Genomic DNA, 25,961 nt, shown 5'->3' with positions numbered 1-25,961 from the left:
CCTAGAGGGATGTCATTGCTTCTTTTTGATGACAGAATCCTAGGACACTGCTAGGGGCAGTAGAGAGGACTGTGCTACTGAGAGAAATATCCCTGAGCTGCCTTTTTCCTTTTATAACAAAGTGTCCATGGAGGCTGGAGGGTGTAAGTGACAGAAGTGAACTTGGCTTTGTAAATATCAGACCTACAAATTTGAGAGCTGTCCTTGGAAAAATCTTTAAGTGTGTAAGAGCATTTGTGTGTGTGTGTTTTAATTTTAGCAAGCAAACAAAACTACAACATACTGACTTTAAATATTTTCATCTTCAACACACTTTTCAAGTTAATAAGTGCACTAAGAAAACGTAAGGGTAATTTATACCAACCACCTAGAATGTGCTACGAGATTGTAAGACCTTCAGGGGACTGGGCCATGGTCTTGATCATAGTATTAATATTATTAGTAGGAAACAATATTATTAGCCACCAATAATATTAATAATACAAAGAATAATACCTAACATTCATGTCAGTCACTTTAGCTAAGGAGTTTTTTTTTTTTTTTCTATTATCCTATTTAACCTTTATAGCAACTATGATAAGTATTATTCCTATTTTAGAGATGGCTAAAAAGTTCAGAGAAGCTATGATTTGTCCAAAGTCACATTGTTTCTGTGTGATGAAACTGGGTCTCTACTCAGTTTGCCTGATTTCAGAGTCTATGTTCTTACCAGAGACTATATAACTTCCTGGGTGTTTAATTTTTGCATTATTACTTTTGATGAAAGTGACTGTAAAATAGTTAAGAAGACTGTATAAGTTTGCATAAGTAATTTTTTCTAAAAAAAACATCTTTTATTAGATTAACAGAAATGAGGCAACATTAAATCAATAAACATTAAAAAACAGCTTTCAAAACAATTATATGAATTATTTATAATTCACATACTGTAAAATTGACCCTTTTAAAATATACAGCTCTGGTTTTTGGTACATTCACAGAGTTCTGCAGTTATCAACACTATCTAATTTAGCACATTTTATCACCCCACAAACTCTCTATTCTTTCAGTTTCTTTGGGTTTGTCTATTCTGGACATTGCACATAAATGGGATCTTACAATAGGGGTGCTTTTGTGTCTAGCTTCTTTCGCTTATCATTTCTTCAAGGTTCATCCATGTTATAACATGTATTAGTACTCCCTCTTAATGTCTGAAATAATATTTCATCATATGAATATACCACATCTTGCTTATCTGTTCATAAATTGCTAAACATTTGAGTTGTTTTCCACTTTTGGGCTATTATTAATTATGCTGTTTTAAGCATTCACATATAAATCTTTGTGTGGACAGATTTTTTAATTTCTCTTGGGTATATTCCCAGGAATGAAATTGCTGGGTTATATGACAACCACACTTAACATTTCAACAAACTGCTATACTGTTTTCTTAAATGGCTTTGCCATTTTACATTCTCACTAGCAGTTAATGAGTATTTGAATTTCTTCATATTCTGGCCAACACTTGTGTTTGGTTTGATTGCACTATCACAGTGAGTGTGAAATGGTATCTGATTGTGGTTTTGATCTGCATTTCCCTAATGACTGATAATGTGAAGTATCTTTTCATGTGCTTATTGACCATTTATATATATTCTTTGGAGAAATGTCTATTCAAGCCCTATACCTATTTTTAAATTGGCTTGTCATTTGATTGCTGTGTATCACTGACTTTAGGTTTAGTGCACCTGTCGCTTTTCTATTTTAGCTACTGCTTAGAAATCCTTTTAGTTATGTCTAGTCAAGCATTTATTCAAACCCCATTAATCATTTATTGTGTTCTTTGCCTGTGCTGGAATATAAAGTCCAATAAGGCATCCATCTTTCCTCTGGATTATTGCAACAGCTGTCTGTATTCCTTCTCTCCAATCCATCTTCAACCCTGCATCCCAAAGGACTTTTCTAAAGAGTGAATCTGATCATATCATTTACTTGCTTAATCCCTTCTATGCTTCTTTTATTGACTACTAGACAAAGTTCTAACTCTTTAAGATGGTTGATAAAGCCTTCAAGATTGACTCCTTGCCAGTCTCTACAAAATTATCTTGTTTATGCTACACTCCCATCCTGGATAACTTTAGGGGTCTTCTAATTGAATACCCTAATACTTTAATCCCTCCAGAGGGATTCTAGAGAAAAAAATCCATAAAGAATATATATGTACATTGTTATATACATTGTGGGGCTGTTGAGTTTATACTGTTAGAGTGTTAAGAGAAATGTGAAGTCACATGATGTGTGGGTACAAATTTTCCTGAAGGGAAGAGACATCCTGAGTAAGCTGGGGGAATACATGGGTCCTCAGTCAGGAGCCTGAATCAGGTCTTAGGTAAAAATAAAACACTGGAGCTTTTCCTCTTAACTCTGGATCCCGAAACAGGTGGCTCTCTTAACCCTGTGACCTGAGAAAACAAGCTGTATTGTGTTATTTTCTTGCCCTGAATAGGGTCTTTAAATGTTCCAACCTCATCTCGGTTTTACTGCCAAGTAATAAAGGAAGAGTTATGTGCTCAGGCTTGGGTCAGAGTGTTAATGCAGAGCATGGCTCCTTAAAAAGATAGGTGGAGGTAGCAGTAATTAATGGGATTTCTCCAAGGGAGAAGTGACGCATGCGGGGTAAGGGCAGTTCTGTAAAGAGAAAGTGTTCCCCCCAGGTGGAGAGTCTCCCTTCACCAACTGTGAGAATACTGGGTTTTTGCTTCATTAAAGGCAGCTGCAGTTTCCTTACATATCCCACTGAATAGATCAGTCTCCACTGGTCTAGGAAGAGAGAAATTGCTGCCTCACTGTTACGTGGCTCTGAAAATAAATCTAGTATTTAAATTGGGAAACACAACCAAAGATTTCCTTTTGAATTTGGACATAAACTAGTTACATGATAAAATCTATTTATCTATCGATATACACACGTATACTTATACACAAATACAAAGCATAGACAATAACATTCAAATAAGTCTTAAGAGGGGTTTTTGTTATCTATCGCAGCATGCCAGACTGACCACCAAACTTAAGTGGCTTAAAACAGTCATTTTATATAGTTCATCGTGTGGGTTGGAAACTTGGGAAGGGATCATTCAGTCAGCTTTTCTCCAATTCACGTGGTGTCACATGGGGTGACTAGGGCTAGATGGCCTTTCCAGGATGGCTCTTTTACTCACAGGTCTGGTACCTTACTACCCCTTGGCCTCTCTCTCTCCACGTGGTGTCTTAATCCTAAGGGCTTTTGCATGTGGCTTGAATTTTACCCAGAATAGTGGTTTTAAGGTAGTCATACTTCTTAAATGGAAGTTGGTTTTCAAGAGAGCAAGGCAGTAGCTGCTGGTTCTCTTAAAAACTAGGCCTGGTGCTGATAACACCAAGGTCCAGGGTTTGATCCCTGTACCGGCCTGCTGCCAAAAAGCCCCCTCCACACTAGGCCTGGTAATGGCATAACTATTACAGCATCATTTACATCATATTCTATTGATCAAAGCAGTCACAGACCAGCCTTCTATTCAAGGAGAAGGTAAATAGACCCAATCTCTTAATGGGAAGAGTAGCAAAGAATTTGCAGCCACAGGTGAAAGACCTATTAAGCAAATACACTTGATAAACACAAAGCTTTACCCCACACAAAAATATCAGTACCAAGCTGACTCCTCAGTAACTAGCAAACATATTGGTCATCTTAGGTAAGATTGAGGTGCAATTATACATACCATTTCTAACTTTAATAACTTTTTTTAGATTTAATGGTGATGATAATCAAAATCCTCAATTTATGACTTCTTTGATTTGTGTATGTGTATTTTACAGCCAACATTTTGAGTTGCAGGGAGCACATATATGCTTTTTATGACATGTAACTAAGATCTTAGGAGTATTAAGAATAGTTTATTAATGTCCAGGGTATCATTCTAACCTACCTATTACTTTTGATTTACTGAAGTCACAAAAGTTATGTTAGCTTGTCTGATATAACTTTAGCCACATGGTAAAGCATAGCTTTGTACTGATTTTCTCAAATCTGGCCCACCGACATCTTAAGAAATTCAACTCCAGGGTCAGGGAGAGAAGAAGCAAAAGACCTAATAAAAACCACGTTAACTATTAATGTTCATTGACCAAATCTTGCTTAAACTCTTGTACTCTCAAAGCTAATTTCATTCAATTGCCTTTTAATTACAGTCTCTTGCTCAGAGTTGCAAATATAACAGCTTTTTAATATAATTTGCACTGTTCTGTGTCCAGCGTAGGATATAATCATGCAATTTATTCAGTCAGAGCCAGTGCATTAATTAAAACACAAGCATACACCAATTTCTGCACATGCACATACCCAGCAAGGAAGAAACAGAAGAAACTGACAAATCTGCTTTGGGATACAATTATGAAAATCCTGTGTCCACCAATGTATATTGTAGCTACGGTGAACTACACAAGTCAGAGAACTTGGGAGACCTGTGCTCCTATCACAGAGAAGAAGATAAACTGATTTAAAGTGGAATGTAAGTGGTATGACATTTTTAACTATTTAATCACAGTCTTGGTAGATAATAATAATTCTCAACACAGGTTAGTTCTTTGTTATCCAAGACATTGGGAGGTAACAGACCCCTCAGTCTCCTGTCCCTTGTAGAAAAGGAAGACAGAAAAAAAAAAAAAGATAATGGGATTTAAGACTATTTTTACTATTAATAAAATTTTTTAACAATCAAAAAATCTCTTTAAGAGTGATAATTACTTTTGGGGAATAAGAGTGAATGTGTGCATGTATCTATACACAAACAACATACTTCTGTGGTTTTTTTTTCTTTTAATAAGTATGTATTACTCTAGCAAAGTTGTTCACCTTTATTTCGGAGCAATCAGATTTTATACAAAAACTAGTAGTGCTTTATTAGACATTTTTGAATTATATATCATTTAATTTGATAACTTAATTTTTAAAAAGCATACAAATCTATATTTTCACACATTTATTCATTCTATAATTAGTAAGTGCCTACTAACTATCACCTATGTATTAGTAATAACAAGAACGTGATGGCCTTTGCCTTAAGATTTTCGGTTTTTAAATCATTTTTTAACATACACAATAATTTTAATAATTAATAATTTAATAATTTTAATCATTTCTTTACATGAATAACTATCTGAAAAAGAACCAAGAAAACAATCTTGTTTATAATAGCACCAAAGAGAATAAAATACTTAGGAACAAATTTAACGTAGCAAGTGAAAAATCTATATACTGAACACTGTAAACATTGTTGAAAGAAACTGAAGACACAATAAATGGAAAGATATCTCTTGTTCACAGATGGGAAGAATTAATATTGCTAAAATGTCCATACTACCCAAAGTGGTCTACAAATTCAATGTGCAAAAGAATGAATCTGGACCATTATCTTACAGCATATACAAAGATCAACTCAAAATGGATTAAAGACCTAAATCTAAGACCTGAATCAGTAAAACTCCTAGAAGAAAAACAGAGGAAAAGCTCCTCGGCATTGGCCTTGGCAATGACTTTTTGGATATCACATCAAAAGCTCAGGCAATAAAAGCAAAAATTAACAGGTGGGACTATATCAAACTAAAAAGTTTCTGCACCGCAAAGGAAACAATCAAAAAAATGAAAGGGAGAAAATACTTGCAAACCGTTTATCTGATAAGGGGTTAATATTAAAAATAAATAATTAATACACAATTCAATAGCAAAACAACAAATAACCCTATTAAAAAACTAGCAAAGGACCTGAATAGAATTTTGTGTGGGTCAAAAGAAGACATACAAATGGCCAACAGGTATATGAAAACGTGCTCAACTAATTATCAAGGAAATGCAAATCAGAACCAAAATGAGATAACATCTCATACCTGTTAGGATGGCCATTATGAAAAAGACAAAAGATATGTGTCTGGGGAAAAGGAAACCCTTGTACTGTTACAGCCATTGTGGAAACCAGTATGGAGTTTCTTCGAAAAACTAAAAATAAGATTACTGTATGACCCAGCAATCTAACTGCTGGGTATATATTAAAAGGAAGTGAAATCACCACCTCATGGATCTGCCTTCCCATGTTCATTGCAACATTTTGCACAACAGCCAAGATATGGAAACAACCCAAGTCCCAAGTGTCCATCAATGAATAGACGGAGAAATTGTGATATGCATATACCATACACATATATAAAAACATAACACAGTCAGACACACAGGCTGGAATATTATTTAGCCTTAAAAAAAGGAGATATGACCGTTTGCAACAACACAGATAAATCTGGAGGATATTATGCTAAGAGAAATAAACCAGACAAAGAAAAAAAAAATACTGCAGGATTTCACTTATATGTGGAAATGAAAAAGAAAAGTCAAATACATAGCAACAGAAAGTAGAATGGTAGTGGCTAGGGTGAGGAGGTAGAGGAAGAAATAGGGAGAAGTAGGCAAAGGGTACAGAATTGCAGTTATGTAGGCTAAGACTAGAGACCTAATGTATGGCATGCGGATAACAGTTAATACAGTATTTACTGAAAATTTGCTGAAAGTAGATTCTAGGTGTTCTTACCCGCCCCCCCAAAAGCTAACTATGTAAGGTGATGAATAGGTTAATTTGCTTAATGATAATCATCATTTCACCATGTATAAGTACAGCTTGTTGTACACTTTAAATATATATACAACAAGTTAAAAGAAACACCACATGTGAGGTTTTCAGTTTTTTGTAGAAAACATTTCTCTAGTGTTACCTTCCAACTATTAATGTTTGGCCATTAAAAAAAAAAGGGGGGGGCCATGAAGCCAAATGCCAGAGTGAAAACAGAAAAATACTTATTTTTTCATCAGGATTTTGTGTTTGTAAAATACCAGTATCTGGAAATATGTAAAAATCTAGATGGATTGACATCCTTTTTCAGTCTTCTCTGTATATGTGTTCACACATCTTTTATTCATTGTTATCTAAAATACAAATGTGGCAAGTAGATGTACATTTCTTTCTGAAACACTAACAAAGATTTCAGGTGACACATCATATGAATGGCTTCCCTCTAGCTGTGGTCCTTTCTTTCCTTCCCTTTAGAACCAAGATCCTTTAAGGAGACTTGCATATTTTCTACTGAATAGAGATAACATGATTTATGCAACTTGTTTCCTCTTAATAAAAATTTAAGTTATAAATTTATCACTATTTAAATGATTCAGTTAACATTCTTGAACAAATAAATTAAGAAATATCTTTATACATTTGTGCAAATATTTCTGCAGAATAGAATCCTAAAAGTAAAATTATTTGGTCTAAAATAATACACTTTATAGGTTGAACAGTGCCTCCCCCACCCCACCAATTCATATATTAAAATCTTAACCCTTGGTGGCTCAGAATGTGACCTTACTTGGAAACGGGGTCTTCACAGAGGTAAATAAGTTAAAATGAGGTCATTAGGGTGGGTTCCAATCTGATACAACAGGTGACCTTGTAAGAGGAAATTTGGACACAGACAAGGCACAGAGAGCTGTGAAGAAACAGGAAGGATGCCTTGTGAACACGAAGACAGCTGCAAAGCCAGGGAGAGGCCTGGAGTGGATTCTTCCCTCACTGTCCTCACAAGGAACCAATCCTGCCAACACCTAGATTTTGGACTTCTAGCCTCCAGAACTATGAGACAATAAATTTCCATTGTTTAAGCCACCCAGTTTGTGGTACTATTATGATAGCCCTAGAAAACTATATATAATATATAATATAGCGCACTTGCAAGATATCTCCCAAAGTGGCTGACAATTTATATCTTAACCAACCATGTATCAGGATAAATTCACCCCCCCATAACTCACCGATAATGAATATCAGTCTTTGCAACATTTTGCTAATTTTTAAGAACAAATAAATGGCACCTCTTTTTAATGTACACTACTTTGATATTTTTAAAATTCAGATTTAGCATATTTTGGGGGTTTATGTCTGTTTATTTTGAAAAGTCTACAATGGATTCAAAACAATCAAATAACCACTCACATCTAAATATATGATTTCAATACAGTTTGATACAATGATAAAAAGAAAATGAAAATCATAAAAATAAAATATATTTAACTTTATTTTATTTTTTATTTATATTTTTTAGGCTGATCGGTATAGGGATGGAATCCCAGACCTTGGTGTTACCAGCACCACATTCTAACCAACTGAGCTAACACCAGCCAGACCAAAATATATTTAACTTTTAAAAATGTTTAACTACTCATTCATTTATTGCTTATCTACCGCAAAATTTTCATTCTCTAAGATTATAATTCGTACCATGAAATGTATTTTTAAAAGGCAAAAGCAAAGCAATTAGAAACTACAAAATTAAAAATCCAAGTTATTTTCATATTTATAGTATGTGAAAATAAATCTCATATCCAATAATCAAACACATAATATACAGGCTACTTCAAAAAATTAATGGAAAATGGAATTAAAATATGAATCTTTCCATGAACTTTTTGAAGACTCCTTGTATTAAAGATGTTTTGAAGTAATTTATCACTGACCTACCTGTTGGAATCACACTACAGGAGGCACAATGTTCTTAAAATGATACCACAAAGCATAGTAGTATCTTAGTAACACTAAAAAATATGCCTTTTAGGGTTGCAATATTGATTTTAAAATTCCTTCCAAGAAACACTATCAGTGAGGCACATTTGTCCCCAATCACTCTTCTGTTAATATGCCTATTCTACTGAAGGACTATTTTCATCTTCCTTTTCACCGATTCTTGCCTTTGCATGAGTTAAGATGTGAGATTTCAGGTTAGTTGACTGAATAAACTTCTTGGTACAGCCTTGGAAGGGACACACAAAACGTGTCTCCCCAGTGTGGATGCGTATGTGTGTACGCAGATTGAAGTCCAGGGAAAAGCGTTTTCCGCATCCTTCAAAAGTGCACAGAAATGGCTTCTCTCCTGTATGAACCAGAAAATGCCTTTTCAGTTTGGAGCTCTCATTGAACGCTTTCCCGCACTCTGCACATACGTGATCTCGGGGACCATGAACAACGAGATGCTTTTTCAGGGAAGCTCTATTCTTCAACTTCCTTGTGCATCCACTCTGAGGACACACAATTGTCTCTGGAGCATCACAATCTTTATTTGGGGGGGGTTTCTTTCTAGCAAATTCTGCAAGCTGTTTAGGATCTGATAAGTCGATGCCAGGAATTCCTCCAGGTGGAAGCTTCTTGCCTGTCATGTACTCAGAATACTCAGGAAGCGAACTCTCTGCAACAACCTGTTGCGGAAGCTTTTGCTCTGCCTCTTTTCTCATGTATTCCAAAGAACATTCAAGAAGGGAGCTTGCTTCAAGAACCTGTTGAGAAAGCTCTTGTTCTGATGTTTCCTTTAGGTGTTCTAAGGACTTAAAAAGTGAGTCCTCTTCCAGGATGGACTGAGAAAACTCACCTCTGATTATGCATTCTATGTAAGAGTCGGGGAAGTCATCCTCTCCAGCAGCTGGGTGGCTGGTCTCAGAGCACATATCTTCATCATATGAGGCCAATGTCATGTTGAATGGTTCCATTTCTGCCTGCTGGGCTGGGCTTGGCTTGGCTCGGCTTGTCTTAGCTCCTCTGAGGTCTCTTCCACCCAGGCCTTTCCGACTCCTGGTTTTTGCTCTTTTCTTCAGTTGCTGACTCATGCTGCCTGCTTCCTCCTTGAAGGTTTACGCCAGGATGTCAGTTACTTCTAGGTAGTAGTGATCTGGGTAAGTTGTCTTCAGCAAATACCTGCTTTATGATAATAACCTTAGTTAAAATATATTCTCAGAAAATGACCTCAAAAAATGGCCTAGAACTCACTTTCCAATGATAATGACATGGCTACTTTTACGTCTCCTCTGTTAAACTCCCTAAGTGATAAATAAGCACTGACACAGGACATGGGTCACAACCAGATCTTATCCTGCTTATCCCAGCAAGTTATCTGATCTCTAACTGATCACCTGACATTTACTGGGCACTTAATACATGCTAGCCCTACTCTATGCTATACATTGTTTGTGATGCATCAGTAAGGAGATGTACAAAAATCTACGCCTCCATGGAGTACACGTTCTCATGAGCATATAAAATAAGTAAGTAATGTATGTCATATAAGGCAATTAAGTGCTACAGGGTAAGAAAAGGGGCTGGTGGAAAATAGAAGTTTGCCATTTTAAATAGAGCACTCAGGCAAACCTTCACTGTGGTAGTTAGTGGCAGCTGATTAAAAACTTGAAAGGCATGAGGGTAGAAGATCTGACTGTTTTCCTATGTAACACTGCTGTCAAAATCAAATTAAATAACACACAGAAAGTGCTTAGCAATGTCCACAGCATATAGCAAATGCTGAGCACTTATTTGAGATACCGTTACTCCATTACCTTTTTATTCATTCCACAGGTATATGTTGGATCCTGCTATGTGGCAGGTGCTTTTCTAGAATGGGGATGGCAAACTTTTTCTGTAAAGAGCCAAATTTAAGCTTTGTGGACCCTATTATTTCTTTTGATACTCAACTCTGCCGTTGTAGCATGAAAGCCATCGTAGAGAATACATAGAGGAGTGAGGTTGACTGTGTTCCAATAAAATAGGTAGAGGCTAGATTTGGCACATGGGCTATAGTTTGCCCACCCATTGTTCTAGAAAATGGGAATCCAGAGAATAAGACACATGAAATCAATATCATGCCCACTGCTTACGAGTACCAGACCAAATAAAGGCACGGGGTAGTTTGGCCCTATATAGTTTTCCATTTCTTCCTTAAAAATCCCAAAGTAAGAACATTATAAAAGTTATAGCACGAATATGTTATTGCTGCTTTTCTGATAGTCTTTTGCTTAATGTTACCATTGTGTGCCTGATAAAAGATTTCTTTATCTATTGTCCTGATGTCTTGTTGTAAGAACAAAAATTAAATGCTTTTTAAAAAGGGGCCAAATGTGAAAGCATTGGGGTGAAATTAACAGCTTGAAAATGCTTTTAAAGAGCCACATTAAAAAATAACAACTCAACAGAATCCTGCCATTTACTTAAGGCAAAAAATACATAGAGTAAAAAAACAAAACATGTCTTAACTGCTAAGGGAAGAGTTTGGAATTTCTTAAAAGATATTTATATATATATATATGACATATATGTGTGTGTATATATATGTATGTGTGTGCGTGTGTGTTAAATGTTATTTATTCTGTCCTTTAAAAAGGTAAAATAAACCAGGGAGACTGTGTCCAGAAATATTCGTCAAGCAAAATCTTAGCACCTTTGGAACATAATCACAAAAAGCCTCTCTCCCCCAATTAGTCCATTTAAAACAACAGCAATTTGATTTGATTGCTGCTTTTCTTGCCATGCTTATCTGTTGCCATCTCCAGCTCTCCTATTTCATTATTCAGCCATAATAAACTCTCCCTTTAGTAAAGCGTCAGATCCGTCCATTGCACATGCTCTTCCCTCTCATGAAAATACTATAAATCCTACCACCGTCCAAAGTGTGTGAACTCTTGAACACAAACCCCCCCAACCCCCAACACAGGCTTGACTTCCATCTATACTATAGATCTCTGCTTAAACATCACTTTTTCAGGCAGGCTTCCCTTGATTACTAGGTTCAGTTAGTTCTGAAAGCTACATGTTCTCCCAGGTGCCTATTTTAGGCAGAGCTCTTGGTATTTAAGGTCTGTCTTACCTGCTAGGCTGTAAGCTCTATGAGGGCACAGGCGTCCTCTGTCTTGTTTATCACGTATCCCAGCACTTATTTGTCTAATGAAATGAATTGATGGATACACATTAGTCATCATATTGGTGAGATGATCTGGTTTAACAAGCCTTAAAATTAATTTACTAGGAATTTACTTGGGACTTTAGACATACCTAATGTAGAGGTTTCAAAAGGTTAGCTATAAATGATATGAAGTGTTATGTAGAAAGACATCTCCTAAGAGGCAAGGTTGAGGAGAGAAAGGTATTTTCTTTATGAATTTACCAAGAGTAGTCCTTACTTTTCTAAGCTAGATTCTTATTTGTCAGATCTCTGAGAATTATGCTATTTCTTATAAACATATTTAAACTTTTGAAAACGACCCATAAAAAGGAAATGATAATTTATTAATTTATTATGGGAAAACTCCTGTTTATATGACAAGCATTTTGTGAACATAGCTACATGGAAAACTTCCTGGGTAAATATGGGATGAGGACAAAATCTTAATATTAAATGGATACTTAATGGCATAGGATTAATCTAATTTTACATTTCTGAACTGGGATAGAAGTACTCACAGGGGTGCATCATTTACTTTTTCAGTCATTTTAATGTCAAACATTGTTCTAGGTGCTGAACACAGAGCAGCGAAAGATACCAAGTCCCTGGTTATCATGGAGCTTTTATCAGTGTGAGACAGTTAATGGTAAATAAAATAAAGTCTCAGATTAAGAAAAAAACACACACAAAAAAGAAAGAAAACTATGAAAAAAAAAAAAAGAACAATCAGAGTATGAGCGGGAAAGTAACTGGGAGAAGCCATCTTTATCATGAATGGGACTTGAGACTGAGATCAGAAAAAGAAGTGGTAGCCAGTGAGAAGAGGTGGGAAAGAGCATGTGTTCCAGGCGGCAGCAGGCAGCACAAAGGGGTTAGCATGGTGGTCAGGAGAAGGGAAGCCAGGCTTATTACAGAGTATGGAGAGCATAGAAGGGGGTGGCTGAGATGAGGGTGAAAAGAAAACAGAATCTGGTGGGCCATGGGAGCCATTCGCATTTCATTCTGAGACCAATGAAACCATTGAAGAATTTCAGACAAGGAAACAACATACTCTGATTTAGGTTAAAAGATTACTCGGGCTGCTGTGAGAAGATGGATTTAGGGAGGCAAGAATGAAAAGCAGAAAAATCTACGAGGCTATTCCGTAATCCAAGAAAGGATTGCTGGTGGTTTGCAGCACGGGGTGGCAGCAGAGATGAAACGGAGGGAGGGCGGGAAAATAGGAGAAAAAACCTTCCCCACTTGCTGGTGAATCGGACAGGGGGTGGGGAGGGAAGGGAAACAGGAATCCACAATGATATATGTCCTAGGTTTTTTGCTGCAGTAATGGGGCGTATGGTAGTGCCATTTCCAGAGATCAGTTGAGGGGAAGAGAAAGAGAAGATAAGTCTACTGTCTTGATAATAATTTAACTATTTGAATATAAAATAGACCCAGCCATCACATATTCTAATGAAATATAATATTTATGAATTTTTGAAAAAAATTAAACATGCAACTTTAAGGACATTTCCATCAGACAGCCGCTTTCTTGAAAATGTATTTACTTTCCTCCTCCACCTGTTTTAAATATTTGAGGCCAGTGGCCCAGGACAGCGGTAAGTCAACTCAGTCTGAACCCTACAAGTCCCCTTGGCCAAGGCCCGCTGGTCCTGGGAAGATAAAAGGTGGTTTTCTAGCCCTTTGGACGGGTCCTTTCTACGTAGTGAACTCCATACATCCCCCTTCTCTCCAATATTGGGAAAACAAAAAAATCTCATGAAACACAACTTACCCACGCTACCGAGATGTGCGCTGCTATTTTCTATTCCATTTCCTTTCAAAGGCAAGACAAAGAAGAAACCCCTGCTCGCGCCCCAGCGGCAGTGAAATCAACACGGGCTTGAACTCCGCCTGTTAGACCCACCCCGCTTTTGATGGACACATTCCAATCAGGCTACACCTGCATTTCAACTCGGCCAGGTGAGGTCTGAACTTCCAAGGGGAGGCGGTGGGAGGGGACGTGGGCGTGGCTCTGCCCCTGGCCCCGGGTCACCTTCAGCCCCGGCCGGCTGGGGCAGAGGCGATTCCCCGCCTCCCCGACCCCAACCCCCCAGTGCCGCGGTCACTAGGCCTCCTTCACGTGTGCAAACTGCTCTGCATCCCAGGCTCCTGAATTACACACATAGGACGCTCCCAGTAAATGTCTATTGAACCAATGAACGTAGGTGTCATAAAATAGAAGCTTTTACGTATCGATGAAATAAACATCAAGCGGAGGAGGCAGTTCTGACCCCCTGGAAATACAGGTTTATGTGACCACACACCCACATTTCCCCTGCACTCTATCGCCACGACTCCACTGCCCACCCTGCCCCCAGTCGCAGATAAACTATTAGTGCTTTTTCCTTAATTTCCTTAATGTGACTGTTCATATTTCTAAGGGTGACACGCTCACTTTGAAGGCAGCGGTCAATAAACGCTCACCAACCATCGATGATGATCTAGTGAAATTTAATAGATCGTATGAATACATTCATACCATTAAAACAAAAAACAAATCCATATTTAAAAACTTATTAAATTTTGACTTGAAGCTTTTCTGCAATTCACATATATTCGTATATGTTTGGGAGCAGTTCTCCACTCTTCTGTGGGTGTTTTGTTTTTTGTTCTTGCCTTTTAATCTGTTTTTGAATAAATTTCGATTGTGAGATTGGAAAATAAAAGATAATTTTCAGTGGGGAAGAGATTTAAACTATTTTTCTATTTATCATTCCCTGATCTCCCCCTGTAGACTATACCCGGCCTCCAATCATTTGAAATTGGAGTTACATAAAGCTTCCTTAATTCCTTACCTTAGAACATATTATTATTTTTTTTTCCTAAAAAAATATATTTATTTCTTTATCTTTGATTATACGTATTTCTAGGGTATAGATTCCTTAATTTCTTACCTTAGAACATGTTGTTTTTTTCCGTAAAAAATGTGTTTATTTATTTTTGATTATACATATTTATAGGGTACAAAGTTGACTATTAGTATTTGTGTATAGTATGTGATGATCAAATCAATATTATTAGCATTTTCATCATTACAAATTATAATCATTCTTTGTGTCCCTTACTTAACTACTCCCTAACACCTCTCCCCCTCCACTTTTCCCCACCTCTAGTGACTATAGGTCTGTTCTCTCCTTCTGAAAGTTCAATGTTTTATTGTCATCTTTCTTTCCTAGCTTTGACTTATGAGTGAGGACATGCAGTATTTTTCTGTGCCTAGCCTATTTCAGGTGAGTTCCCGGAGGTGGAAATATTGTAGTAAGAAGCTACTTCCCTCATGGTCTCTATTGTGACTTGGTATGGTCTCTTTAGAAACTGCACAGGTACGTTCTCAGATCAGGTTGACACCAGCCTTCTTTCTGGGTGCGTGTGTGTGTGTGCGCGTGCGTGCGTTTGCGTGCGTGTGTGTGTGTGTGTGTGTGTGTGTGTGTGTGTGTGTGTGTGTGTGTGTATGTGAGATAAAAATGTTAATATTTGGGTTTAAGAAATACGACTTCAGCGAGTCAAAGAGAGCAGAGCATTCTTCCCAAGCCTTTAAATGGCAAATGTCATCAAAAGTCCCTTTCCTCCCTGGGTGGATACTCACATTCTCACATTCTTAGCTGAAGCTGATGATCCATTCTTTAACCTAATTCATCAGACCACACCCTTCTGCTATCACTCCCTTATCCATTGAGATAGCATACAATAAACTAGATTAATTCATAATCCCCTCCCTGACCACTGATTCTACCTGGTTGCTTGGTTTCTGTTAGGGTGTGGCTCTGTCTAGGAACTGGAGATCGCAGGTTTAGAAAATCTAATTTTACACTTCATGCTCCACCTCTTATATAAATTATTTTTGCTCCTATGACTATTTAGCTTTCCTTTCCATGGCCCTGAAGAAGTAAACCAAAATGAAGGAACTCGTTTGTTGTCATATAAACTCAGCTCAAGGGAAATTTAATTTTTCCAAAATGAGCTAGGAAACCAATTAAACTGTGAAACAAAAGTGGGCTGCCTTTTAGAGCTGACCACAAACAGGGGGGTGCTTTCAAACAAAGAAATTTTTGGATTGCTGGAATTTTAGTCATAGGAATTCTTCTACCAACATCATGGCCACTTTTTAAAATTTGTATTTTAACAATTTTATATCTGTTTTACAAATCAATATTTTTTCTTAAAACACTTAGAATGCAAAAACTATAAATATACATTAATTCAATCTACACAGATTTGAGTTTCTCCCCCAGGAAGACCACTGTTATAAACCCTGGGGATACTTATGCCTGGCCTCCTGGAGTTTGCAGGCTGCACTTGCAGGCCCAGAACTAGGGTGAGACAAGTAACTTAACAGACTGCAGCAAATTTAAGGTCACCAAGAAACTCGGTAATCAAGATTATTAATATTTTAAGTCAGTATTTGAAGAAATGGAAATTAGTGCAAAAATTCATGATGAACAAAATATCCAAATTTTAAATAAAGACAGAGCCAGAGGACACCAGCCGAATAATCATGCTTGTAAATGTCAAAATGCAGCTATTATTAGCACAATGAAGGATAGGCATTTGGTGTTATAAGAGCCCATACTAGAAGAATGTGACAAATCCAGAAATTCAGGGAAGGTTTCCCTGGAGCTGCTGCGATCTGAAGGATGAGTCAGCTTGGAGGGCAGAGCCTAGGTGACAGTAGAGTATAGACAGTATTACAGATGGCTTTGAGTGATGAGTAGAGAAGTAAATGGGTTAGTGCAGAGGGTGTGCAGGAGCAGATTCCAGGGCCTTGCAGACCATGGAAAGAACTTGGATCTACATCCCAACAATGATGGGAATGGAATATTACAAGAACAAATACTTCATCCATAAATGTTTATTAACCTTAAACATGTAAAACATCACTTTATTATTGGAGCTTCAGTCGATCTATATTTGATTTAGCTAATATTGATTGAATGCTTTACACGCATGGTCTCATTTTATCAAATTTATAATATAGCTATTATTATTATTACTATTTTATTTGCTGACTCAGATTAGAACCCAAGTATGAAACATGTACAATGAAAAAAAAAATTAATAAATAAAAAATTGGGAGGAGGGAGACCCCCGAAGTATGCTTAATTCTCTGAGATGTGTCATTGTGGTCTAATATAGCATTTTACATTATATTATGACATTTTACAAACTCTGTAGTTGTATTTTTCATAAAAAATTTTCTTGCATTTTTGTTTGCTGTAACTTATAATGCCTTTCTACATACTTCCTTGATCTTGATAGCAACATTACGGATTGTTATTATCCATGTTATGGGTGAAGAAGAGAAAGTCAGTACACTAATGAATGCCTTATTCAAAGCCACATGGGTACTAATATATGGGCCAGAGTTTAAACCCCAAGTCTTATTATCCTGACGAAAAATTTAAAGGTAAAGTTAATTTTTTCAAATTCAGTCAATTGTTTAAGGAGCTTGCTAAATGTATTTTTAGAGTTTCCATTAAATAAAAAAAGAACCACCAGTCAATAAAATGTTTCTACTTGGAATTTGATATCTTATTAGAGTACGATTTTTAAGAGGGCATGCTCAGGCACATTTGACACTGCTGATTTTTTTTTTTTTTTTTTTCCCTTGTAGTTTAAATGGAAGCTGTTTGGTACTTCATGTTAAGAATAAGACTAAACATGGTAAGGTATATTTTCAAAAGTTTTTATGTTCTTTAGATTAAAGCTATATCCATATAAATGTTGTCATATTTTATTTTCTGCCTGAGAATTTAGCAATGGGCTTAAGTGCAGGGCCTAAAGGCTATTTTTTTAGGTCACAGATTCTCCTCAGACTTTAACACTGATTTGTCAATGTTATTATTTGACAGTTTCGTAATAAGATCCTATCCTCTTCTTAATAATGCAGTATCATTGTGGTCTGAATGCTTGTGTTCCTCCAAAATTCACGTGTTAAAATCTAATCCCCAATGTGACGGTACTAAGAGGTATGGCTTTTGGGAGGCGATTAGGTCTTGAAAGCTCTGCCCCACGAATGGGATTGGTGCCCTTATGAAAGAGGCTGAGGAAGCCCTCTTTCCCTTTTTCCCTTCTGCCCTTCTGCCATGTGAGGACGCATAGAAGATGCCATCTAGGGCCCAGCCCAGGGCGCACTCGGGAGAGTGCGCCGCGCTCCCACCGACGCTCCCGCCGCGGGTTCGGATCCTATATAGGAATGGCCGGTGCACTCACTGGCTGAGTGCCGGTCACGTAAAGGACAAAAAAAAAAAAAAAAAAAAAAAAAAAAGAAGATGCCATCTATGAGGAACAGGCTCTTACCAGACATCAAATTTGCTGATGCCTTAATCTTGCGCCCCTCATCCTCCAGAGCTAGTAGCAGTAAATTTCTGTTGTTCGTAAATTACCTAATCCAAGGGATTTTATTACAGCTGCCTGAAAAGACTAAGACAACTATTTGCATATCCACCCTTCCCCCAAACATCCCTTGCCTTTATGCTAAAGAATCTACTAAAATTGGGCTCACCTGGAGTACATTTTCTGAGCTTGCTCTCATCATCTCCCTCCAAATTCTTTGAGTAAGCCTCAGGTGGTATAGTCTTTTTTTAACTTTTTATTTTGACAGGCTTTTTGGATTTATAGAAAAGTTGCAAAGATAGTATAGAGAGTTCTTATATATACATTACCAAGCTTTCCCTAATGTTAACATCTTATATAGCCAATGCACATTTATCAAAACTAAGAAATCAACAGTGGTGCATTGCTATTAACCAAACTTCAGACTTTCTTTGGATTTCCTCAGTTTTTCCACATACGTACTTTTTGTCTGTTCCAGGATCCAATCCAGGATGCCATTTTGCATTTAGAACATAGTGGACATAGTTAATGCACAGACGTGAGCATCACAATCAAATCCCAGTTCTAGGCAGCAAATGTAATTTATGCTTTGAAATATCCTCCCTAATATCACCCTTCCCATAGAATTCACCGCCACCCCTGGTTCCAAGTTTATACCTTTTTTAAGACTCAAATCAAGAATCACCACTTCTCAGAAAGCCTTTCTTTTGGACACTTAATAGTGTCTCTCCTTACATTGAATTACCTTAGCTTTCAGGAATATATTTTATATCATATAATCAGCCCTTTAACATTACCTTTAGATGTATTTTGTATCTATAATATGGTAAGTGGAAACCAGTAAAATGCACATCTGTGTGGGAGAAAATCATTGTGGAACATTGGATCCTCCAGGCTTTATAAAGTCTGTGTACTCTAAACAGGGAAATTGTAGAAACAATCTGGTGTGACTGTTTTGTATTATGTTTGAAGTGGTGAGAATAAATGATGAACATTATCATGTAAATATCACTGGTTCTGCTTTATTTGGACAAAGAAAAATACATAAAATAAATAGTTGTGGGCACACAGTTATATACATTTCATTTTTGGGAATTTTAAGATTAAAATCTATGTTTTTCAGATTTTGAGTTGGATCTGAAAATTACTGGATATTGACCAGCATATTGTCCTTGTCAAAAAATTTGAAAAATATAGCTCTAAATAATTTGTTTATGTATGTGGTTAGAAATGGATCAAAATGGGTAAATATGTGAACATCAATGATTCTAACAATGTTTGATTTGGAACTTAAACATTTTATCATTCTTTTGAGCTCAGAAAAATCACAAATGTGCTTTCAAACAGGTTGGTTTGGATGACCTACTTTGTATAAATAAATAGTGCAGCTCCTCAGGTCTTCAGCTATACTTTGCTATCCTATCCTGAAGAAAGTGAAGCAGTGAATCAGGAATGAACTATATGAGAATTATTATTCTAACTACATCCATCTTTTTAATTTTCAACATTTGCCATTTTGAACAAAGTTTGTTAAAATGATGGAAAGACAACAGGAATATAACAGCATAGAGCCCAGAGACAGTCCCACACACCTGAGTTAACCTGACTTATGACAAAGGTGGCCATAAAGAGCAATGGTAAAAAAGCTAGTGTTTCCAAAAACAGTGCTGAAACAACTGCCTATCCATATGGGGAAAAAGAATCTTGATCCCTAACTCACACCATACACAAAGATAAGTTCCAGATGGATTATAGATACAATTGAGAAAGGTAAAACATACAACTTTTAGAAGGTAAGTGGAGAACATCTCCTTAAATTTGGGGTTGGCAATGTTCATCGCAGCACTCTTTACAATAGCCAAGAGTTGGAACCAGCCCAAATGCCCATCATCAGATGAGTGGATACGGAAAATGTGGTACATCTACACAATGGAATACTACTCAGCTATAAAAACGAATGAAATACTGCCATTTGCAACAACATGGATGGACCTTGAGAGAATGATATTAAGTGAAACAAGTCAGGCACAGAAAGAGAAATACCACATGTTCTCACTTATTGGAGGGAGCTAAAAATTAATATATAAATTCACACACACACATACACACATACACACACAAACCGGGGGGCGGGGAGGAAGATGATATAACAACCACAATTATTTGAAGTTGATACAACAAACAAACAGAAAGGACATTGTTGGGGGGGAGGGGGGGGAGGGAGAAGGGAGGGAGGTTTTGGTGATGGGGAGCATTAATCAGCTACAATGTATATCGACAAAATAAAATTTAAAAAATAAAAAAAAAATTAAAAAATAAAAAATAAAAATAAATAAATAAATAAATAAATAAATTTGGGGTTGGGAGAGATTTCTTAAGTAAGACTCAAAAAGTACTGAATATAAAGAAATAAATAAATTGGATGTGATTAAAATTAAGAATGTTAAGAGACACCAAGGAGAGAATGAAAAAGTATACTCCAGCGATCTTTTAAGAAGGCAAATGAGATGCCACTTCCTTCAATGTCTTCTCTTTTTCCTTAAGGAACATCCAACTGCCTTCCTGTTTTAGAAGGCACCACATGATGGACTCTGCCTCCTCTCCAGCCTCAACTGTTCTCCTTTTCTCTTAAGCCAAACCATTCTCTCCATTCTTCCAAGACCATGCCAAGCTCATCAACAGGATTTTTGCATGTCTTTCATTTTTTTGGTTTTGGCCACTGGCTGGCACAGGGATTGAACCTTCAACCTTGGTGTTACTAGCATCAAGTTCTAACCAACTGAGCTAACCAGCTGGCCATGCACTTATCTTTCATTCTGTCTGAAATTCTCTGCCTTGTGATTATTACAAGCCCAACTGTTTTATTCAGATCTCAGCTTAAGTGTTAGGTAGGGGCCAATGTACCTCAGTTTCCTCAGTCAACCTTTATCATATGCCATGGTTTATTTTCTTTGTGATACTTTTCACTATAGTTTCAACAGCCCCACTGTTGGAGGAGAGTAGAGGTAGAAAAGAGGGCAGTTCAGAACCAAATCCGAATTGCCCAGTTCAGAAGTGCCACAGAAAAAAAATCCCAAACTCCAGGAGAAAATAATTTTAGCTCTAGTCTCAATGTGGACCACACTTCCGGATACCCTTTAATGAAATTTTCCCCTATGTGAATCCCCATTTCTTTACCAGCATCATATTCTTACCATCTGGGCCTGATGGTTAAATCTCATTAATATTCCTAAATATTCCTTTTTTTTTTTCCTATCTCTGTGCCTTGCATTTGTTGGTTCCTCTGCCTCAAAGCCTTTTTCTCAGTTCTATTTCATCATTCCATTCCTACTACAACCACTTATTTTTTGGAAACACTGATGAAGTCATATCTTTTGCCTCCAGAACAATTTTGAATTGATTCTATAGTATACACCCCCTTCCCCCCTCAAAAAGAGTAAAACCTCTTTAGCATCTTTTTTGAAGATCACTAATCTGTTTCCAACCTCTTCTTCCATTTTATCCTGTACATATTAAACTATTTCAGAGATTGTCAGTCTATGGGTCATGTTCCAATCTGACATGCTGCCTGCCATGAGCTATGAAAGGTTTCTACATTTTTAAGTGATGGAACAAAAAAATCAAATGAAAAATATTTTATGATATTGAACATGAGATGAAATAAAAAGTTCAGTAACCATAAATAAAACGTTATTGGAACAGAGCTGTGCCTATTTGTTTACCTATCAGATTTGGCTGCTTTTGCGCTACAATGGCAGCATTAAGGACTTGTGACACAAAACCTAAAATATTTACTATCCGGCCCTTTACAGAAAAAGTTTATTGACCCCTGAACCATTCGATCTTAGCTGAGTAGGGCTAGCTCTTTCTGCAAAATTCTGCTGTTGCGTATGTATGTCCTCAGGACTCAGTCAATTATTCCAGTTTACCACGGTCACTCCAAGTGGAAGACACTCTCAGGTCATCCTTCTACACTGGACTGTCATCCTCACATGGCTCTGGACATTTTCTTAGATGACCCAGTCTCATAACCCTTCAGAATTCCCCAAATCCTTCTCCTGTGCCTTCTGATACCCTTGGCTATTATCAGCAAAATATTTTATATCCTCAAGCTCTTCATCTTTTAGTCCTAACAGACCTGAGGATGTGGCTTGCCCTGAAGCCTTCTCAGGTCGAGGCTGTTTTCTCCTCATACCCATCACTCCACACCATGGGGTAAGTGCTCTCCTTTCTCCACATTGCTCACTCTAGACCTTTCTCCCTTCCTATACTTCATACCAACCGGCTCTTTGGAAACTTACACTATCAGATTATACTGACCACCACTACTCTTTGATGCAACCATATCTAAGTATCTCAGTACTGATCTCAGTGATTCTAACATCCACATGAGTGATTCTTCCAAGGCCAGTGCCTTGATGTCTTAACCTCAGCTACCTCATGGTCTGAATCTGTCCTTACCTGTGACTGTACTTCATTCATATTGTCAATTAAAAACATCTAACTCTGTGCCCATCACTTTTGATGTTTCTGGCTCACTTCTAGCACTCCTTATTTGACAATCTGCCATGCAGGCACATATAATCCAGTGACTTTATCTTTTCACTGTTACTTAACAGCTCATGTCCTCACTTCCTATCTGAGCCTCTTAAGATTACATGACCCATCATTTTACTAATTCCTGTACAGATCATAAACTCACTTGAAACTCTGAGGTCCCATGTTTCCAAATTTAAAACATTTAAAAAAAAAATTTAGTAGAAATGTAGTACAGTTCCTATACCATGTTATATAGTATCATCTACAGTGAAACAGATAATTATTCCCCTATAAGTGGGATCAATAAAGGCTCTAAATATCTTTCTGTCTATTCAGGTTGAGTTTTATTGCCAAATGAGTTTTGAATAACCTTATTAAAAGGAATGACAACAACTTCATGTTTTCAAAGTTCTTTGGGATTTTGCAATTGTATAAAGGGATTGTGGGCCTGGATCTTAAACTTCCTTGCTCCATTTTCAGTCCCTTTACTCCCCCAGTAAAGCTGCATGCCTGGTTGAATGCAACTCTGCCCCCTCTGAGTTTACATCCAATCAGCGGAACAAAATGTAAAACTGCACTGAGTCTTCCATGAAATCACAATCGCTAACCTCCCAGGAACCCTTAGTCATGTCAAGCAATACGTTTTCGATGAGTACAGCATTGCCCTCTAGGGGGCATTAAAAACTTGTGGAGATGTTTTTGGTTTCCTAACTTTCTATGCTCATGCCTGAGCATTTACGTGTAGAAACGTGTATTTTACTATGAATTATTTTCCTTTTATTTCTTTATATTATGATGAGGGCATTATATTGATTTAAAAATAGGTGTGTAGATAATTAAATTAACTATTATTTTGATTTTCAAAATAGTAGCAAGCAAGGGTGTTAAAAAATATGTGTTATAAAAGGGGTCATTGGGTCTGAAGGAGTAGAAGACATTGCCCTAGTCAATTTAGTTTCTCAGGATTATTTCATACTGTCCCCCCTGTCCTCAGACTGCTAACATGTTTCCAGTCCCGTCAGCTAAATATCTTATTGCACTGAGAAATAAAAATAATCGGAAGAAAACCTCTTTGTCCTCCGCCGTTCAACTCATTTGCTCTGGCTCCTGTGAGCTTCGCACTCCCTCCTGGTACTACGGATGCACTGTCTGTGCTTCCCTCCAGGGCTCCCACTTCCTTTCTCACTGGATGCCATTTTCTCTTGATGACTCAAGGACATTGTTTGAACAATTATTTGATATTTTTCCTCTTAATTCTGGGTCATTCCCATTGGCATACAAGCACACTTGCTGTGATAGTGCAAATTTTAAAAATAATTCCTTTGACCCCACATCCTACTTCAGTTACTTTGCTCATTCACCCCCTTTCATTGCTCCTTTCTAAAACCCCTGAAAGATTCTTTTCTTTTGCTACTCAAATTATAATCCACCACCACCATCAGCATTACCTGAAAGCTTGGTAGAAATGCGGGCTCCCAGGTCTCACCCTGCACCTGTTGAATCAGAAACTGCACGTGAGTAGGATCTCCAAGGTTATTTATGACGTTAAGGTTTGAGAAGCCCTGATCTGAAGTGCCAATTTTTGAATCTCTTTGCATTCTTTTCTCCCGAATCCACTTCAGTAAATCTTCTCTTTCTACTCTCCACTGAGACAGATCTTTCTGAGGTCACCCATTACCTTCACAAGATTAAGTCCAAGGTCAGCATTCTCCGCTCATTTTATTAGATCTAAGTACTATTTGACATGGTTGAAATCTCCATTTCTTGTGCATCCTCATCTTCAAGGCCATTAGTATGGTTATGCAGTGGCTCAGTCCTTGGGCCTCTTTTCTTCCCTCTATTTACTCCCTAGCTGATCTCATTTCATTCCATGGCCTTTAATACTATCTATGCCTGTAACACCTCATGTTTCATGTTTTAAGGCTTAGATCAAATACTAAGTTCTCACTGGAACATTTAGATTTTCCTAGGAGAAAAGTAATCACCCTTTCTTCAAAGTGATTAATTCCATCATTTTGTACTTCAAGTTTCTCGCTTTTTTCATTTTACTTTACAGTTTACTTTTAAGCTCCTTGATGACAAAATCCATATCATATTCATCTCTATGTACCCACATTTTATTTATACACACACACACACATTTCTCATGTAACAAGTGCTCAGGAAGTGCTTATCAGAGAGAATTTTCCTTCCTTAAACTGATGGTCTTAAATTTTCTATGTCTAATTTACTCCTGGATCACGGAAATCTACACCTACACTGTGCCCTTTATCCGTGACAAGCCAACCCTCATGCAAGCAATCTCCATCAATCTTGTAAAGATGTGTGAATAGCTAAAAAAGTGGATGACAGAAGAGATAATTGAGCACCTTCATTTGCAAAGTGGCCTTTTCAGACACACTCAGTGAGACCCACAGAACACTGAACACGCAAGTGCAATTTGGAGAGAGGAAGTCTACAGAGTAAATCATGGAAATTAGATTGTTAGAATCTCTTCTCTCATATTTTTCCATGGTTAGCTCTTTCTCGTCATTTGCACCTCAGCTTTAGGAAGATCACCACAGAGAGGCTTTCCATAGTCACCCTTTTTGAAGTAGTACTTTTCAGTCACACTCTGTTTGATTTACTCATGACTATCTGAAATTATTTATTTTTGAAATGTTTTTATTGTCCATCTTCAACCTCTAGGGAATGTGAGCTTTGTAACCATGGGAACCTCACTTATCTGGTGCTCTATAGTTGTCAGGAAACAGTGTCTGGCACATAATATGTTCTCAGTAAATACTGACTGAATGAATGAATTGAATGAATGCATGAATGAATACAGCCTGAGAACACTTGAAAGACTCTTGGCCCTGATTACCATTTACAGAGAATTGAATTATCAATCTTATACTAAAATTTGGTGATGAAAAGATAAGGAGAAAGGAGAGTGATTATTAATTACATCGATTGGCTTCTGACAGCCTATGAAAGGCTTGGACAGAAGTCTTTCAGATCTTGAAATAGCAAATGCTTTAGAAAATATCTACTGAGCTAAGATGAAAATATTTTACTAGAAACTTTGTAACAGATATTTAACAAACATTCCCTGATGGACTGCTTTGGTCATTTAATTGGTAGATATGATATATAAGTAGTTAGTATAATTTAACCTTCAGAGCCTGTGTTTAGAGCCTAAAAACCCTACAAAGGATTACACTAGAACATTTTCAGCCAGTGTGTGATCTCAGATCAGC

At 37.1% G+C, this 25,961-nt stretch overlaps 1 protein-coding gene across 1 annotated transcript; it reads right to left on the bottom strand.

Annotated features, from left to right (window-relative positions):
- Positions 1-8,749: 8,749 nt before the first annotated feature.
- ZFP42 (ZFP42 zinc finger protein) lies at positions 8,750-9,706 on the bottom strand. The gene has a single exon (XM_063076713.1). The coding sequence runs from the start codon at positions 9,704-9,706 to the stop codon at positions 8,750-8,752; it is 957 nt and encodes a 318-aa protein (XP_062932783.1).
- Between the last annotated feature and the right edge of the window lie 16,255 nt (positions 9,707-25,961).

Source organism: Cynocephalus volans, chromosome 13 (genome assembly GCF_027409185.1).
Source record: "Cynocephalus volans isolate mCynVol1 chromosome 13, mCynVol1.pri, whole genome shotgun sequence".
Taxonomy (NCBI): domain Eukaryota; kingdom Metazoa; phylum Chordata; class Mammalia; order Dermoptera; family Cynocephalidae; genus Cynocephalus; species Cynocephalus volans.
Note: the sequence above shows the minus strand (reverse complement) of the source record. Positions and strands in the feature narration are given on the sequence as shown.

Bases quoted from the DNA above. Each gene is read 5' to 3' on its own strand.
- ZFP42 (XM_063076713.1), bottom strand. From the start codon at position 9,706: ATGAGTCAGCAACTGAAGAAAAGAGCAAAAACCAGGAGTCGGAAAGGC.